This window comes from Triturus cristatus, chromosome 4_1 (genome assembly GCF_964204655.1).
Source record: "Triturus cristatus chromosome 4_1, aTriCri1.1, whole genome shotgun sequence".
NCBI lineage: Eukaryota > Metazoa > Chordata > Amphibia > Caudata > Salamandridae > Triturus > Triturus cristatus.
Genome location: NC_140585.1, coordinates 668,282,124 through 668,302,307, shown reverse-complemented (window position 1 = coordinate 668,302,307; position 20,184 = coordinate 668,282,124). Strand labels below are relative to the sequence as shown.

At 42.8% G+C, this 20,184-nt stretch overlaps 1 protein-coding gene across 8 annotated transcripts in view; it reads left to right on the top strand.

Annotated features, from left to right (window-relative positions):
• Positions 1-19,262, top strand: part of PNPLA8 (patatin like domain 8, phospholipase A2) — a 440,884-nt gene extending 421,622 nt beyond the window's left edge. For all 8 annotated transcript variants that reach the window (XM_085653104.1, XM_085653102.1, XM_085653107.1 and 5 more), the window contains one exon: positions 18,581-19,262. In XM_085653104.1, the coding sequence (XP_085509230.1) occupies positions 18,581-18,849 (269 nt within the window). In that variant the 3' untranslated portion in view covers positions 18,850-19,262. The remainder of the gene's footprint in view (positions 1-18,580) is intronic.
• Positions 19,263-20,184: the final 922 nt, after the last annotated feature.

Sequence of the window (20,184 nt, the reverse complement as noted above, 5' to 3'; positions counted from 1 at the left end):
TTGTGTTGAAATCATTGAAATAAAGACGAAACCTAGACAAGACTTGACAGACGTTCCATTGTTAGATCCAGACCTGACGTTGTATGTAGACGGATCATGCATGAGAACAAGTAAAGGAGATTTAGTGGCCGCGTATGCAGTCACAACAGACACTGAAGTTATTGAAACAAATTGTATAGATATTCTGTCAGCCCAAGCAGCAGAACTTGTTGCTCTAACACAAGCCTGTATTCAAGCCACGGACAAGAAAGTCAACATATATACTGATTCACGTTATGCATTTGGAGTCGTACATGACTTCGGAGTGCTTTGGCGGGAGAGGGGTTATTTAACTTCTCATGGAACACATATTCAACACGGGTCCCTCATTCATGCTCTGTTAGACGCGATTCATTTACCCACTGCTATATCAATTATGAAATGTAAAGCACACACGAAGGTTACTGATACCATTTCTCAAGGCAATGACTTAGCTGACAGGACAGCTAAACAGACTGCTCAGAATCGCACATTAGACATGACAAAGCCAATAGTTCAGACACCAACATAGTGTATGACAATTAAGGATCCCGCACTTGACGTAATTGACATACAGACACATGCCACAGCAGAAGAAATAAAGAAGTGGACTGAACTAGGAGGGATCCAGACAGATCAAGGATGGATGACGAAGGAGAAATCTGTATGGTTTCTCCCTGATTCCATGGTTCAAGCCATTATAGCTACAGTTCACAGTCCAGCACATTTAGGAGAGAAGGCTATGCTAGACAGCATTCAGCACATTTGGTTCAACAAACATTTACGAGCAGCAGCTAAACAAAAAGTTCGTACCTGTATGATATGTTGTCAGTTTAATCCAGGAAAGAGTGTTCCCGTAGAGCAGGGTGGATTTCAGCCTCCTGACCATCCTTTTGAAGTCCTCCAGATGGATTATATTCAGATGGAACGTTGTCGAGGATTTAAATATGTCCTCGTAGTTGTCTGCGCTCTCTCCCGTTGGACAGAGGCGTATCCCGTATCAGATTACACTGCCCCGACTACTGCCAAGCAGCTAGTTCGAGAATTCTTCCCACGGTACGGTTTACCACGTGTTGTATATTCAGATAACGGCCAGCCTTTCTCATCCGAATTAATGAAACATGTCTCACTCCTGTTGGGATATCAGTGGAAATTCCACTGTGTCCGACACCCCGAAGCAGCAGGTCTCGTAGAAAGACATAACCAGACACTGAAAATCAGACTGTCCAAAATATGTAGAGAGAAAGGTGTCGACTGGATAGTAGCATTACCAGTTGCACTCTTTTACATGAGAATGGTAGCACACTCTAGAACAGGGCTATCCCCGTATGAGGTGATCTTTGGTAGACCACCGAATATGTGGGGGACGCCTATACCACGTAAAATAACTGATGTTGACTGTAATATGCTGACAGATTACCTGGCTTCCTTGATGTCTGCACTACAATCTTCTCGTTCACAGGTAGCTGCAGCCTTTCCCGACAACACTGAGGCGAAACCCCATGACGTGGTCCCCGGGGACTTTGTCCTGGTTCGGAATTTTGATAGGAAAAGCCAATTGGATCCTAGGTGGAAGTTGCCTAAGCAGGTCCTGCTGACGACCAGAACAGCTGTGAAGATCGAAGGACGGAAAGGATGGGTGCATTCCACCCATATAAAAAAATTTCATGGACTACCTTCAGATATAGACACTGTGCCCTGCACTCCCTCACAGACTGATTCAAAACTTCCTTTTGTTGAACTGACTGACTCTCAGTGCTATAAACAGAAACTCAGGTCCAGATCTAAACTGTCGGACGATTTGATTGTTTAAGTCCTCTCCAAGGTGAAGCGGTTGAATCTGTCCCGACATGTATCCCTTAGGTCTGAATCATGTAGAGTCCAGAATCATAATGAAACGACATGCTTATTGTAAATTACTGCGTAACCACTGTATTGTGACATTATTAATTTTGTTTTTATTGAGTATTTTAGTAATTATTACGAGTATGATTTTGCACATATATCATCCTGTTTCTAAACGTGTTTTCAATATAACTGATGAACATTCTTTTAGTGACCTACCGCCACATGAATTATCTTATAGACTTGCGCTGCGCAATAACACATTCATTAGTATGTTACATCATTCCCATCAGACTAGTAATGCCACCAATTGTTGGGTGTGTGGCCGACTCCCTCCCTATCAGAATAACAAAGGAGTTCTGCCTTTCTTTCCACATCCATTCACACACAATGGCTCCTGTGGAGCATGGTTTAGTTTATTAAATTCCATAGACCCAGACACAGCAGTTTATCAACAACATTGGATATGGGGAAATCTAAATCTAGTTTTATTCAAAGTCTGTCACCCTAATAAGGAGGGTCACCCCAGTAGAACAGGAACTGATCTAGAAAATGAAGTGTATAAATTAGGTAATTTTACGCCTAATCTTATGATTTTGAATGTCAAATCCGAAGTTGAACTAATTTTGCCCACTATGTCAGTATTTCCAGTTAAGGGTGAATTATGTGTAAGAAAAGTTGGTTCCATACATATGGGCCATAGCCAATGCGTTACTACAGTAGAATATAGTGATCAAGGCAAATCTTCATTTAGAGCTTCTCGCCATTCCTACTTCATATGTGGTCAGACGGCATATATGCGTCTGCCTCTAGATTGGGATGGTACCTGTTATATAGCATTCCTTCTGCCACCTGTTTTCCTAGCTCCCCCTGATTATTATCGAAATGTTCATTTAGTACACATTAGAGAGAAAAGAGATCTCCCAGTTGTCGATTATACTGAGACAGCATGGGACAAGTATGTAGATTTCAATAAAGGTATCTTTCCCTATATAGGTACTATATCAAATAGTAAGCTGATACGCAGACTCACCAAGACTCTTGAAGCTGTAGTAAACGAGACTATAGCCGCCCTAGGCAATCTGACAGAGGAACAATCAGTGATGAGAATTGTTGTTCTCCAGAATCGTCTTGTCCTTGACGTCATCCTGGCCGATAGGGGCGGAGCTTGTAGGGTCATCGGATCCAGCTGCTGCATTTTCATACCAGAAAATTCGCCATCTGTATATAAAGCTATAACACGCCTTCATAAGATTGTAAGCCAGATACACGAGAATCCAGGCACTTGGACGTGGTCCGGGTGGTTTTGGAGTGTGATATCAGCCTGGGGATGGAGAGTTCTATCCTTCCTAGGTATTGGCCTTCTTATGCTCTTCAGTTGTTGTCTATGCCTGCAATGTGGACCAGCGATTTGTGGTCTGTGTGCCACATCGTGTATTCCACATCAAGGTTTTCGCTCAAGATCCCGGAAGAAGAAAGAAGAAGAAATGATGCTCCATGAGCAAATCAATGGAATGATGAAGATTAATGTTTCTTGATGGGCAAGTAAGGGGACAAGGAGGGAATGTGGAAAAGTGGATTTCCCTGGTCAGTTATGTCCCCTATCTTGGACCCCAACGGTTCTATATGCATGTTACAAGTACATGTATGTTCCCTCCAGTTCCAGTTTCTAAGACGCAAACATATGTGTGTCTACTGTCAACATGTTCTCTGTCAGATCCGCCATCAATGGGCTGGATATTCGATTCCTAAGTATGAAAGGCCACCGACTTTATATGGCTAAGTTACTCCATTTTTACAGTTCAGGCGAGTAGGCCCGATTCTGTCCTCAAAGCCTTTCCCTGCTCTCTGTCTCTGACAGCTTCAGCTTGAGCTCGCATCTGTATCCATGAACTTTGTCCTACTCCCTGTGCAGCTAACGGTGCCTGCCTCGGCTAGTTTTCGCTTGTCTGCCAAGAAGCTGTATTTCACCTTCGAATTATCTATTTTGCTCTTCAGCCGATGCATTCCTGTCCAGTGATTTAGGTAAACATTTCCTTTAGCTCACAAGCAAAGGACTCAGCTTCTCCGTCCTCCTGCAAGTGATTCATAGTCCTGTTGCCATGGAAAGTTTTCTGCCCCTCGCATCTCATATAGACACTTAGACGCTTGTACACGCACACAGTCAGTATAGAATAGATTCTGTCCGAGAGTCCTTCCTTGTGGATAACATAGTTCTTTAAACATAGGATGTTAGATATGATTTGGGATTAGGATGACTTGACCCCAGACTTCTCGTCTCCACATGTAGAGCTAAATGTCAAGTCCCCTTCACCCCCTAGTTGCACGTCAATTACACGTCATGCTGCCGCGCGCGCATCTATGCCAAGTATTATCTTATAGATCCACCTATGCCTGATAATTCTAACCAATCATGTTTCTTTTATTCTTTATTACGCCTAGTTTCGATTATGTCACTGTCACGTCATTTTTCTTATCAAATGTTACGCCCTCTACATTCGTTTCATTGTAATGTACTTATTATAAAAATACATGTCTGTTAATAAATTATTGTACTTCACTTCCTGAACCTTCGTGGTGACGGAACCTGAGGGCCGCGACTCGAGTCGGCCATTTTGAATGGAATAAAGCCCATTAGACAACCTCTTATACCACGGATTCTGCCTCTTGTTATTTTGAGCTATTTACTTTAATTTAAGATTCCGCATGAAATTCAGTCAGGTAATATTTATTTTATTTACCACAGCCTCTCAGGCAGTATTAAACCAATCGTCAGCATAGTAAAGGGAAAATATCCATCAACCTCTAGCACATGCACCATGCAAACTCTCCTTAAAGCTTATGTACGAGGCATGTGTGGCTGATTATATACAACCTAAGCTTACTCTTGCCATCTAGTGTAGGACCTGGATGTATGCAAGTTGTTTTTCATAGAAGAAGTGTTCTCGAATCAAGAGGTACAGTGACTCCACCTATTGCTGCTATTGCACATAGGAATCAGCTCCATTGTTAGATTGTTATTTTCCACCGTCGGGTTCGGACGTGTGCGACCGAGCTCTGGATCAAAGCAGTTACAGTGAACTCTTGAAGCCCTCTCAGTTCCTCTCTCTTCCATCAGTATTGTTTCATGATCGCGGTCCCCTTTCTCGCCCGAGATTTGCAGTGAGTGACTTTGTCTGTGTTGGGTTTGGGACAACTTCGGGGCCTCCCCCAATTGCTTTCACCATGACAAGCTTGTCTCAACTGTGATTGAACAGATGCTGTTTGGATACTGTCCTCAGTGCAGTGCCAAGTACCCCTGGACCTATCTCCACCAGGTCTGTAACCTGTGCCTATCTCCAGAACACGATGAGGCCTCCTGTGATGCCTGCTGCTCATTCCACTTGAAGAATACTCTTCCGTACCAATGAGCTAGTCACCCCGAGATGTCATGGAAAAGGGGACAGCTCCCCAGACTTCTTCGGCTCCCAGGACATCAAAGAGGAACTTCAGCCAGAACCGTCAGCTGTCGAGGAGGAGGCCTTCTCGCACGAACCTTGTTTATCAACGAAAGAGCTGGGTCCTTGACACTTTCAAAGCTTCATTACTCTAAAAGCATGTGGTACGATCCCTCCCCCTCTACCTCCTCAACACCGGTCACACTCCTAGCATCTCTCACCCAGGAGCCAGATAATTGGTCTCAATGCCCAGACTTTATGGTCTCTGCTCGGCCACTGCCATCTGGCTATGGTCAATACCGTACAGCTGCTTCGGACCCTACGCCAAGCCTCTGCAACAAAGAAGATCTTGAAGCTGAAGCACTCTGCACCGACCACCTCCATCCTGGGCGGCACTGAAACGCCCTTCAGAGCTGAAGCCTTCTACATCGAAGACCCTCTCGGCCAACAACCAAAGCGCCAGCACCAAAACCTTTGGTGAAAACATTTTCATCTTCTGTCAGCTTGTTGAAACCTCTCCTTCAAAAGCTGCGGGATGAACTCGACAACCGCCAGCATCACATTGTGATCCATCCTCATACTGGCCGAATCCTTGCCCAGATACTGGTGTCCACCACAGACAGATCAAAGTGGAAGCTTAGCTACGAGGAAACCCTCAACCTCTTGCCACTGCCTAAGTAACACAAGAGATATGATAAGGCTACCATCCCCCTTCCATTGACGTGCCCACCTAAACCCTCACCACCTCCCTCACTGCCTGTACCCCCTCCTCTACCTGCTGATCCTTTTACCTTACACTCCACAGGGGTCACCAACCTTTGACTTTGGGGTCACAGCTTGGGGGACCCAGTGGGCCCATATGACATGCCCCCACAGGATGGTCTATGGGATATATACAAAGTCGATCTGCCAGGGAACACGGACCGTGGTTAGATTGTTTTCTTTCCACCGTTGGGTTCGGACGTGTGCGACCGAGCTCCGGATCAACACGTTATCTCATCGGTCCCTTCCTGCCAGATGACACTGCCTTTTACCATGAGGTCCTTGGCAGGGAGGCATCATTCTTTGAGGTGGAAATGCACAGATATCCCATTGAAGAGGATTTCCTACTGGAAACTGTCTTCCTCCCAATGATCCATGACCCATTCCACCTTAGCAATTTCATAGAGCTGCCAGTTTTCTTTCCCCTACCTGACACAGTTGTGGAACAGGCTCTCCATATTCTAGATGCCAAGCGAGCAGTAATATACTATGTATATAGACCTAAGCCATTTCGCAAGACTCAACCACTTTTTGTTGCCTTCTCAAAAACCCACAAGGTGCTGGCTCTTTCCAGATCAGACATAGCCAAGTGGATAGACATGTATCCAAACGTGTTATACAAAATCCAAGAGACCATTGCCTAATACCTCCTAGAGCCCACTTTCGGGACGGTAAATACGAGGGACACTTTAGTTTAACACCCCTTCTGATTTTCAATTAGTAATAGGTCTTTCATGCTTTTTTAACCTCTATAAGGGCTTTTTTTTACATTGTAAAAAGCAGTTTTTGCTGTTGCAGACCCTGTGATTTTGCAATGTACCAGGTTTGTGACTACAAAAGGGCTTTATAAATCTGGCCCTAAATATCTTGCCAGACAGAATGGAAAGGGTGGTCAAGGTTGGGTGTTCATTCATTGTCTCAAAAGAAGCAGACAAATGGACATCATCAAATGGGTATTGGCAAACAGTTGTGTAATTCTAGGATGATACAAGGACTGTGTACTTGAACCTTTGTGGAGCACTTAACTGAGAACATCAGCATCTTGTAGGAGGAAGCTTAGGAAGCAGAGCCCATACCTCAAAATAATGCTTGAACTCTGAGCCTCACTAAAAATTCAGAGCATCACTGTGGATTTATGGCCTTATGTTCAAAGCTATTTTGCAGTCGCAAAGGCTCCAATTTACCAAAATTGTAGACTATGCGACTGCAGAATAGCTTTTGGATATGTCCAAAACCAAAATTGCCTCAACGAGTCCAGGACATTTGGGCTGTGATCGCAATGTTTCCACCCACCGGCTCTGAGGCTTCTGGGCCTCTTGATTCTTGCTTAAAGACTTGCAGTGGTGGCTGCTTGACTGCAATTGGACCAGCGGCAGACCCCTCTCCTATCCCACCCAAAACTAACGGTCACGATGGATCCATCATTACTGGGTTGAGCGGGTTCGTCTGAGAGAAAGGGAGATCACATGACTCTGGTCTCTGGCTGAGACTTGCCTCCTTATTAACCTGCTGGAGTTGTAGGCGATTTGCTTGGCACTGAAACTGTTCCAATCATCAAGGGGGAGCGAGTAGAGGTTCTTACAGACAACACAACTGCCATGTGGTACTGCAACAAACAATGCGTGTGGAGTCATGGGTCCTGTGCTCGGAGGCTATACATCTCTGGAAGTAGCTGAACGCTTAGAGCATCTCTCTGGTCGACCCACACCTGGTGGGATATTTATACGCCATGGCTGACTAGCGCAGCTGCCATTGCCTAGAGGATCACAAATGGCACTTAACACTAGGAGATGGTACAGGGCATCTTCCTGCAATGAGGGATCCTTGGCTCCACCTTTTCTCCACCACAGAGAAAGTGCACTCTTCAAACCTTTTCTTGTTGGGTGTCCCCCAGCAGTCGTGCATCGGAGATGCCTTCCGCCAATGTTGAGGGTAGGAGCTCCTAAATGCCTTTCCACTCCTCCTTCTGCCCAGGGTGCTTAAAAAAGATCACGAAAGAACGGGCCTAAGTCATTCTAGTGGCTATGCACTGAGTGAGGAGAGTGTGGTTCTCAAAACCTTCAGCCAGGAGCACGTGTCCTTCAATATGGCTGCCTCTTTGGGATTATCTCCTGTTGCAAGAGCAGGGCCGTGGTTTACACCTGAGCCTGCACAACCTGCACCTCAATGCTTAGGGATTGATTGGAGACAGTTGACAACTTTCGACCTTCCCTTCAAACTGATAGACATCATCCTAGCACCCAGGGGTCCATCTACCAAATCTGTTTATTCAGGATGCTGAGAGAGGTTTGTTTTCTGGTGTTGTTCCAGCATCATCCAACCCCTGAATGGACCGTTAATGGATGTTCTTCTGGTTTATTTGCCCATGGCCCAGCAAGGTCTTGCTGTGGCGTTGATAAAAGGTTGAACTTCCAGCTTCCTTGTGTTTACCTGGTCAGCTATCCTTTTTCAAGTCACTGTTGTGATGCAGTTTTTGAAGGGGTTCAGCCATGTTCCCACCAACTCTGTCTGTTATTGCGCAGTGGGACCTTAATTTGATACTCACCTACCTCATGTGCATCACAATCAAAATGATGCACAGTTGCCCTCTTTGCCTCCTAACCATCAAGGCAGTCTTCTTCATTGGTGTACATCTGCCATGCGAGTCAGCGAACTCCCTGCATTGTCAGTGGTCCCACCATACACAACTTTCAGCCTGGACAAACTCTGTCTCCAGACAAAAGTGGTATTCCTGCCAAAGGTAGTCAGTCTTCCACGCAGGACAGTCCAGCACCTTGCCAACTTTCTATGCAAGGCCTCTTCCCACCAAAGAGGAACTCTATGAGGACTCTCAGCTTCTATGTTGATTGACCATGAGATTGTCAAAAGGATGATTAGCTTTTCATCTGTTTCTCTGAAGCTAAAAAAAAAAGGCAAAACAGATTGAGTTATGCATCAAGATCTGCTACGGACAGGCCAAAAAGCAACCCCAAGAAGTCTTGCATGTCCATTCACCAGATCACATAGTGTGCCAGGTCTGAACATTTGCAAGGCTGCAACGTGGTCTCCACACATCCACGGAGCACTAGTGCCTGGATACCCAGGTCCGGCAGAATGAGCATTTTGCCTGGTCTGTTCTGCAGGATTTCCTCGATTGAACCATTCCACAGACCCAAACTGGGGAAGGTGCACTGTTTTGGTATCTTTTTACAAGTTGAGGAATCTGAGGTTAGAAGTCTCTATTAGAAGAATACGGGCCCATGCATCAAAAAAAAAAAACGGTTGCAAACAGGCAGATTCTCAGAATCTGCCCCTTTGTGACCGGCATTTTTGCATTTGGGATGCATCATACCAAATGCAAAAATCGCAATTTAAGGAATCGCAGAATTTGTGATTACTTAAATTGCAATTGCATTTAAAGAATCGCAAATTGCGATTCCTTAAATGCAATGCATGATGCAGTTCAAAATAGCGATTTCAGTATTAGCGGTCGCAAATTACAGTCAAATGAAACGGGACGGTAATTTGCGAAAACTTTGAAAAATGCACTAAAGTGCATTTTTCAAAGTTAAATGTTACACACACACGCCCTTGGGGCATGTGTGTTCGCAACATGGGTGCACATTACAATTTCAGGGGTGCAACAGGGTGTCCTTTTGGCACCCTTGAAATTGCATGCGCAATTTGCGAGTACCTAATGGGTACTTGCAAATTGCGCATACAATTCCCATTCATTCCTATGGGCCAGTTGGCCCATAGGAATGAATGGGAAGCCATTCCTTAATTGCGTCTTGCAATTTGCGAGTCGCAATTAATGCATGTGTAGGAATCGCTATTTTTTTTTGCAATTCCTACATGTATAGGCTTTTGCGATTCCATAATTGCGGTTTCTTAATAATCGCAATTAAGGAAACGAAAAAGCCTACCTTGATGCATGTGTTACTTACCTTCTGTAACAAAATGCCTTTTCTGGTAGTAACTCTAACTGCAGATTCATCATTGACCCACCTTCCTCCCCTTTCTGTGGAATGGATTCACATAGCCCATTACTAAGATCCCAATCTGGAAGTCTCCACACAGGAATATTCTGATTTCTATTTACTCCACGTCCGTTGATGCAAACGAAGATCAGATTGAAACTTTTGTCAGCACGCGGAGGTGGCGCAGGTTTAGAGGACCAACATCACACATGTGGTGGGATGGACCCAATGTGGAGCCACACAGTGCCACCCACTACCACGCAAAGGAATTACTACGAAACTTTTGGATCCAGTCTGGTGTCTGAGGAAATCCACAAGTGAGGAATCTGCAGTTATGGTCTCCACCAGAGGCCTTAGTTCTATCCTACACCTGCGTCCTCTCAATTTCTTCCTCAAGAAGGAGTTCAAAATGCTCACACACAATGGACCCAGGAGATAGGATGGTAGCGCTGGACTTGCAGTATGCATATTTCCACAGTCCCATCCTGCCTTCCCACAGGCGTTCCCTGTGATTTACGGTGGGCCAAAAGCACTTTCAGTTCACTGTGCTTCCTTTTGGCCTCATGAGCGCCCCTCATGTGTTCAACAAGGTGATGGCAGTGGTTGCAGCTCATCTGCAGAGACCAGAGGTGCCAGTCTTCCCCTATCTCGATGACTGACTGCCGAAGGCAGGCTCATCCCAGGCTGGCGAGTCCCACCTCCAGATTACTGCAGACCTCCTGTATTCACTGGGGTTTACTATCAATGTGCTGAAGTCACACCTAACTCCCTCTCAGAAGCTCCCTTTCATCTGAGCTGTTGTGGACACAGTGCAGTTTCAGGCATAGCCTTCTGAACATCGAGTCCAGGATATTCAGGCTATGATACCGATGTTCCAGCCTCTATCCTGAATTTCGGTGAGACTGACTCTGAGGCTGCTGGGCCTCATGGCATCCTGCTTGTGATGCATGCCTGCTGGCATATACGGGCTCTGCAGTGGGACCTGAAGTTCCAGTGGGCGCAGCTTCAGAAGAATCTCTCTGACATATTTCAGATCTCAGAGGAAACTGCAAAAGATCTGCAGTGGTGGTTAACGTACCGCAATTGGGTCAGCAGCAGACCCCTGTCTTTCCCCAATCAGACCTGACAGTAGTGACAGATATACATAAGAAGAAGGTATTCCCCAATGTATTTTTAGGCCCAAGAGGGGGGAAGACAAACAAATATGAAGGATTGCTACCTCTTTACCGACCTATATTTCTTTTGTTGTATGGTGAACACTCTCAAAAAAAATTATAATGGACAAGCTTACATCAGTGAAAACCCATAAATACAATGTCTACACAAAATTATTTCTGTTTTTCATCTTCGTTTTTATTTATTTAATAGACAAAGATTTTTTTGTATCAAAAGTGATTATAAATACTTCATTTGTCTGTTATTTTTTGTTATGGTTCAACAGTATAATAGAGACAAATATGTGCAATTAAACAAAACATATCAATGAACATTAATATAAATCACAATACTAAATCACATAGTTTTGCCCCTCGGAAGGCGAAAAAGATCTCTACATTCACATCCTGCATCCTAATCTTGCATACTCACAGTCATACCACAAACAAATCAATATAGAAAAAAAACAAAAAGAGGAGAAAATCCATAAAAGTACACAACTGGAAGAGTCAATTATTATAGATTGTTCTAAACTTCTCTCAGAGTTTCACAGCCTTGGTTTCTTCTTATTATTTGATCTAAGTGAGTCCAGATACAGTTTGTTGTCCAGTTGTGGGGAAGCTGGTCTACGTACGTTTCGGTGAGAGATAAGTTAAAATCACCTTCATCAGGACCACTGAAGAACAAAAGATATCCTGTGCACAAACGAGGGGACTGTATCCTGAAATTATAAATGCATTGTATATAAGGTATGGGTTTCACTGATGTATATTACATCTACTTACTAAAGCTTATATTACCTATTACTTTAAATATGGCCAAAATATGCACGTCTCAGAAAAGGTAGAAAAGGGAGAGAACAAAAGGAGAAAAGGATAGAATAGAAAGAAAGAGAAATGAGAAAAAAGAGGGAATGGCCTCCTAAGAAAAGGAGAGTGAGGATTTGAAATCACACCTTAATGTGAGAAAGTGCTTTTCCTATCAATTTCTATTTTGTAGCAGTGTCAGAGTAAATGCCAAAAGCCAACTAAGGAAGGGTCAAAACGTGCTGATGTCAAAAAGAAGAGAGGAATGCCAGTGATGTACCTACTACAGATACACCAGATCGTATTTTCAAACCGTTAGACTCCTATCAGTTTCCTCAAAGATAGTGCTGAGGTGAAAATGGATCTTCTGTTAATAATATCTGTTGATAATCAGAAAGGGATTGCATAATCAATTGAGCAGTTCTCAGCAAAGTATAAATAAGTGTCTAGGGTTGGTACTGATCACTGGGTCATTACTAAGAGTAGATCTTTGACTCTTACCTAAAACAAGTATAGATTATCAGAGTCAAAAGGCGTTGACTAGCCTGCCGAACATACTCCAAGGTCATGTATTTCGAAATGGAGGTATATCTAAGAAGGAAGAGATATACTATGTATTTATTCATAAACAGAAAGAATATGTATTACTTGTTTTATAGTACTAGTGTGCTCAGTGAGTCTTACCTTCATAAGTAGTGTGGAGAGAAGAAAAAATTGTGTTGTCCTACTCTCCAAGAGTCTTGACGTGGAAATAGTTTATATCGCAGTTAGGTCGAGAGTCTTTAAATTTTTAGGCGATTCTAGGAGTAAAAATAAGGGAGTTCACATTATGTAGTGTATGGTTTGACAAACATGGTTACCTAGAAAATTATAATCACAGGTAGGATAGATCTATATCTAAATGGATGACACATAGTTTGACATGTGCAGACTGATCCATCTAGCTTGATGATTTGTTTTATGGGGTATAAACCATCCGAATTTATTTGCGCCCATAGAAGTTGTTGGAAACACAGCCCAAGTTATAGCAATATAGAGGGCTGAAAAATGCCTGTTATAATTGACAAGTGTATGAGACGCTGGGAGGGTCAATATTGAAGGCTGAGATTGTGTAGAGTTGCAGCCGTTGTTGTAAACCGCTGAGTCTGTCTATTATACTGGTAGCTGGTATTATGACCATAACCATGCTAAGAAAACGATCTACTATTAAAATACTGAAAATAGATATACCAATGACAATGCTTCTACAGTTAATAAATATTTGGTTCATCTAAACGGGTGGGGGGGTACAAAATTACTAGCCCACAGATTTGTATATAAACTCTGCAGGTATATGGGAAATGTAGTATCTAAGGGGAAAAATTACATATAAACCCACATCACCGCGGTACCCACTAGCGGTCACGGTATGATGAAATTACCGAATCCAAAAAGAAACAGGCGCACAGAGGATATGTTACCTTGAATTTTCGTAAGCAGCGCGATCTAGTCCTTAGTCGTCCGGCTCGAAGCTAGTATCAGGCGATATTCGGCGCGTTTAAATATCGTGTTAGTAGTGGTGAAATATCGCGGTATCTCAAGCCCCGATAATAGCTGTCTCTAGTATTATCGTGAATACGGGCGACATTTTAAAAAGGACATCTAATTATAGAGAAACCGTTCTCTGGTAGAAATAGCTGCTATTCTAAAACGTCAATAGCTATATGAAAAATAAATACAAAGCAACAGTAATGTCATATCCAATTGATATTATTTTAAATTGTTTATCCATGGTGTATTAGATATATTTCCATGTGACGCACCGCGCCATATTGGATTGGGAAAGGTTGAAATAAGCAATAGGCGCCATCTTTAAATGACCAGAGAAAAGTTCGTAAGTTGAAAGATGACAAAAAATATGATATGGTCATTTTTCATGAGGGATTTTAGCAGATGGTTTGGTAAGACAGGCTCTACTAATCTATAAATGTGTCTAGATTGATGTGAATATCACTGCCCCAAATCTATGTTATTCTAATGTGAGGCATGAGAGCGCCATGTTGGAATGGTCTATCAATAGTTAAACTAACCGCACGCGCTAGATACGGCCATAAGTCATCAACGTGTCAGTTTGCTACATTCCTGTTAGCCTATTGATGGCTACAAGGATGAAACGAGCAGATCTCATGAGGGTAATAGAATGTGCATTGTTAAGCCCAATTTTTTGCTAAGGTATACTATGTGTAAAAATAGGTGCCTGATGTCTGGATGTATCTAAATTAATAAAGGGTATGATTACCCCAGATGATTATTATTTTTCTGTGGGGTGTACAAACTCCGTATTAGAACGGATGATCCGTCAAATGAGCATATAGCAAGCGTTGCATTGCGGCTATCAAACACCAACGCTGGATTACAACAGATGGTCTATAAAGCTCAGAATGGAAAACGTATTAGGAAGTAATGGTAAGTCTAAGTAATTATGTGACTAACCATGTAATTTCTTCATTCAGGCCTTTGTGTACTGTGTCCAAGAAAAAAATCCAAAAGGTTTCCCGCTGCTTACGTATTTTGGTGATATCCTGCCCTGGTGTGGATTTAATCCGCTCCAGAATTAACCAACGGAGATCTGTTTCTGTATGTTGGTTCTCTTCGTAATGTTTTACTAGAGGTGCTTGTGTTTTGTCTGTTCTGATGGCAGATTTGTGTTCAGAGAACCGCGTACGGAATTCTCTGGATGTTTCACCTATGTAACCAAGATCGCATGGACATAGTATCATGTACACAACATTGGCACTTCTGCAGTTTGTCATCGTTTTTAGTTTTCCTGTTCTTCCTCTATATGTCCAGGTCTTTGTTATCATAGCTGATGCACATGCATGGCAATTGCCACAGCTATAATTACCTATAGGAGGGGGCAATCCATCTATAGTTGTTTGTATCAGAGGTACCTGAGGTTTATCTCTGCTGTGTACCAGCTTGTCTCCAAGATTGCGGTTTCTTCTGAAAGCTACCAATGGTTTCTGAGTGGGTGTTTCTTCGTCATTCACATTAAGAATCTTCCAATTTTTATCTAAAATTTGTTTGATTTTATAATTTAAATTGGAATGATCTATAACGCAGACTAGCTGATCTTTATTGGGTTTGGGTTCATTACTGAGCAGGGTATCTCTGTTATAGTATTTTGCCCTCTTTAGTGCTTGTTTTACAAGTCTTTTAGGGTAGCCGCGAAGAAAGAGACGTTCCTGTAATTGAACTGCATGTATCATGTAATCTTTAATGTTGGTACAGTTCCTTCTGATTCTTAAAAATTCCCCAAATGGGATAGAATCTTTTTGGCATAATGGGTGGTAACTGCTATGTTCTAAAATGGTGTTCTTTGCAGTGGGTTTCCTATACAAATTGACCGTGAGTTGACCTTCTTCACCCACAATCCATATATCTAGGAATTCCACTTTCCTTGATGAGTAGTTACTGGTAAATTTTAGATTTTTGTCGCTCGCATTAAGCCAGGCTATAAATTCTTGTAGTTCTGATTCTGTACCAGACCAGATGAAAAAAATATCATCTATAAACCTTCGCCACTGGGTAACATTTTCATAATAGGGCGCTGCTTCGTTGTAAATATGTTTCCTTCTTTTTGACATCAGCACGTTTTGACCCTTCCTTAGTTGGCTTTTGGCATTTACTCTGACACTGCTACAAAATAGAAATTGATAGGAAAAGCACTTTCTCACATTAAGGTGTGATTTCAAATCCTCACTCTCCTTTTCTTAGGAGGCCATTCCCTCTTTTTTCTCATTTCTCTTTCTTTCTATTCTATACTTTTCTCCTTTTGTTCTCTCCCTTTTCTACCTTTTCTGAGACGCGCATATTTTGGCCATATTTAAAGTAATAGGTAATATAAGCTTTAGTAAGTAGATGTAATATACATCAGTGAAACCCATACCTTATATACAATGCATTTATAATTTCAGGATACAGTCCCCTCGTTTGTGCACAGGATATCTTTTGTTCTTCAGTGGTCCTGATGAAGGTGATTTTAACTTATCTCTCACCGAAACGTACGTAGACCAGCTTCCCCACAACTGGACAACAAACTGTATCTGGACTCACTTAGATCAAATAATAAGAAGAAACCAAGGCTGTGAAACTCTGAGAGAAGTTTAGAACAATCTATAATAATTGACTCTTCCAGTTGTGTACTTTTATGGATTTTCTCCTCTTTGTGTGTTTTTTTTCTATATTGATTTGTTTGTGGTATGACTGTGAGTATGCAAGATTAGGATGCAGGATGTGAATGTAGAGATCTTTTTCGCCTTCCGAGGGGCAAAACTATGTGATTTAGTATTGTGATTTATATTAATGTTCATTGATATGTTTTGTTTAATTGCACATATTTGTCTCTATTATACTGTTGAACCATAACAAAAAATAACAGACAAATGAAGTATTTATAATCACTTTTGATACAAAAAAATCTTTGTCTATTAAATAAATAAAAACGAAGATGAAAAAAAGAAATAATTTTGTGTAGACATTGTATTTATGGGTTTTCACTGATGTAAGCTTGTCCATTATAAATTTTTTTTGAGAGTGTTCACCATACAACAAAAGAAATATAGGTCGGTAAAGAGGTAGCAATCCTTCATATTAGTAGTGACAGATATAACATTACTGGGATGGGGTGGCCATCTGGGAGAGGTGGAGATTAGATGCTTCAGGACTCCGGCGGAATCTGGACTCCACATCAACCTGTTGGAGCTCCGGATGATTCGGCCGGCATTGAAAGCCTTTCTACCCTCCATCAAGAGATGACTGATAAAGGTGTTCACGGACGACACCACTGCCATTTGAAACTGCAACAAAGCTGGCATACTGGCGTCATGGACCCTTGTCAAGAGGCCCTGCATCTCTGGACATGGCTGGAGTGTCAGGGCATTTCCTTGGTGGTTCAACACCTCCGGACGTGGTGCAAGTTCTCTTGCAACAGTGGTGAGAACCTGGGTTAGAGCTGTTCGCCATTTCCTAGAATGTGCAATGTCAACAGTTTTCTGCGCTGGACTTTTCAAGGCGGCTCTCGCTCAGAGATGCTTTTCGTCTTGAGTGGAGCTCAGACCTCCTGCATGCCTTTTAGCCCATACCACTCCTGCCCAGTGTTCTCAAAAAGATCAGGAACAACCGGGCCCAAGTCATCCTTGTGGCTCTGGACTGGACACGGAGAGTCTGGTATCCCGAGCTGTTGAGCATGGCCATCCTTCCTCCTATTGGGCTGACCCTTCTGGAGGATGTTCTGTCTCAACAGCAGGGGAGGGTCCTGCACCCGAACCTGTCCACTCTCCTCCTTCTTGCAGGGAGATTGAGCAGCAACAGTTGACAGCCATCTTTCTCACGTTCTTCTCTTTATTCTTTCTCTTGCCCAGCAGGGCTCTGCTCTGGGCACTCTCAAAGGCTATCTTTCTGGTATTTCAGATTTTCTGTGGTTGCCTGACCATCCATCCCTCTTCAAATCCCCCGATTGGGGATCTGCGACTAGAAGTCTCTATCAGATGAACAAGTTACTCACCTTCTGTAACGCCTTATCTAGTAGAGACTCCATCTAGCTGCAGATTACTTACCGATCCACACATGCTTCCAGCTCTGCGAACTGTTTTCTAGAGACAGGGCTCTTCCCTTTCAGGGCCCTAGTTTTCCACACCAATGGTCAGTGTTCATCGTGGCTCTGCACTCTTGGTGTGTAAAGTCACGAAAGAAACTGATGCCAGCACGCTGGGGTGGCGTCTATATGGGTACTGTGCATGTCACTTCTGGCGTAGACGCTGACGACGACACCACATGGAACAGAACAACGCCACCTCCCGGCACGCAGGGGTACTGCTCAAAAACAAATTCTGGATCCAGTCAGATGCCTGGAGATAATTCTGGAGGTAAGGAATCTGCGTCTAGATAGAGTAGCTACCAGATAAGGTGTTACTGAAGGTAAGTAACTTGCTCATTACCTGCTGTGGGGAAGTAGTAACCATTTGTGAAGTGTAAGCTGTCAATATTTCAAAGCTTACACTTGTGTAGACTCTGGACATCATGTGGAGTCTATGTTGGTCCGGCAGACTGCTACAGGTTCTCCCCATTGTTTCATAGAGTGTCATTCCTTGTGCTTCTAAAGCCTGCACTATGTGAATGCTGGGATGGGGAGCACAGCACAGGCCTCAGTCACAGATTTGCTGCTGTTCGCCATGCATTGCAAGCGATTCAGATCTATCAGTAGTACTGTAGTGGCCGGTTTGTGACTTACTGTGAAAAGCCCCTTTGTGCTATAAGGTATTTGATAATCTCTTGCGCTGAAAAAGGGAAGACTGGTGGCAGTGCAATGCAAAGCAAAACATTGCGCTGCAAGCAGCCGCTTTGTGCCTGATGCATTGATTGCTAGTGGGGGCGTGGTATGTGGAACTTCAGGGGGCATGTTTATTTTCTAGGGTTCTGCATGATGTTTTACCCTTTGCTTAATAAACCAGAAATAATGTAATTTTGTGAATCCGGATTGAGTGCCATATTTGTCATAACTAAATTGAGCCTAACGATTTTCAACAAAAAATAATGCTACTTTTTTCTCAAAAAACAGAAGTCCATACCATGCTTGATGCCTTGTTGCCACCCAACACCTATTTCCGGTTTAACCCGGTCATGAATGAAGACGTTCCGCTGGATGAAAATCGGAAAGAAAAGCTCAACCAGTTGCAGTTGGATGGAGTGCGTTATTTAGAACGAAATGAAGAGAAACTGAAAAAAGCTGCCACGATTTTGTTGCAGGAGAAGACAACCATCCAGAGCATCGGTGACTGGATTAAATTAAAAACAGACATGTACGAAGGATTTACTTCCAAATTGTGATATACTACTGCATGATTTTGTCAACCATTGGTAAACAATGCTGTTCTAGAAATTCCGCCCAGTTCTTCGAGGTCCGCGCATATGGCAGCTCTGTACATACATTTATGAAAGGGAGAATCAGTGCTGCTGGGCAACTTCATTCATTCAGAAATATTGGTGTTTAAGAGCATTTTTTCATTAATTTAGCTTATGTTTTTTGTCGGTGTGACCAACCCTCTGCAATGACTTTGGATTAATACTAAATAAAATGTTTATAATTTCTTTATTTAAGTTTGCCTTGGATTTGTGCCAATGGAATATGACAATGTACATCTAATTATTAAACGCTGTCCACTAGTACTGTTCGTTGTAAAATCTTATGTAGTAATTTGTTGTATTTTAAATAAAACACAAGCACTTTTTGAAAAGCTTCATTAAGTTTCGTAAAGAGTGTACTCCTGCCAAGCATGCTGATATGCAAAATCACTGACAGATCGGGTAATTAAATACTAATTTAATGACGGTCTTACAGATAAATGATTGAATGGTTTAGTTCCAGTCACAACGAGAATGAATATCACCTTTGTATTTCAAAAATATTTATGGCTCTCAGTATTTGAATTATCTAAAAAAATATATAAACAAGTTACCAGTATCATAAACAAGCGAATCATATAAGGGCATTCTTTAAAAATAACGGCATATGCTCGCTAGAAACTATGGTTTCTGATGTTTATTGTATTCTGTTTCAAATTGAAATGTTTGCTGTAATCTTTTCTTTTCCCTCTACTATTCTCCTTTTACAATTGACTTATCTGATAGAGCCTTGTAGCTGCAGATTCCATAGCCTTAGAATATTCCCCACGCCTCAGACTGGAACTGGAAAATCTTCAGCGGTGTAGTACCTCTGTGTGCCGGTAGGTAGCATTGGTTGACTCCACATCTGCATCATCTGCACCAGAAGTGACATGCACAGTGCCTATATAAGCGCCAGTGCACTTACATCAGTTATTTTCTGCGCAATCAGTGCAGATCTAGAGAATACTACCTAAGTCCTTTTTTGGACTACCCGTTTCAATTTTTTGTCTTAATCATTTTTGAGTGAAGCTCCCAGTGTGTGTTAGCGATGGCCCCTAAAAACCTGTGGGATTTAAACTCTGTGGATCATGTCACAGGCAGATGTCTGTGACAGACCCCTACCTCGTTTGCTTGTGATACCTGGAGTCAGGCCGGGCCACGACTCCAAAGATTGCCCACACTGTCCAGTGAGGAACCCCAAGGTGGTCCAGGAGCATGCCCTGAACCTCCTGGGCGCCCAACACTGCACGGCACCACACTGCTCCAGTTCCCGTTTGT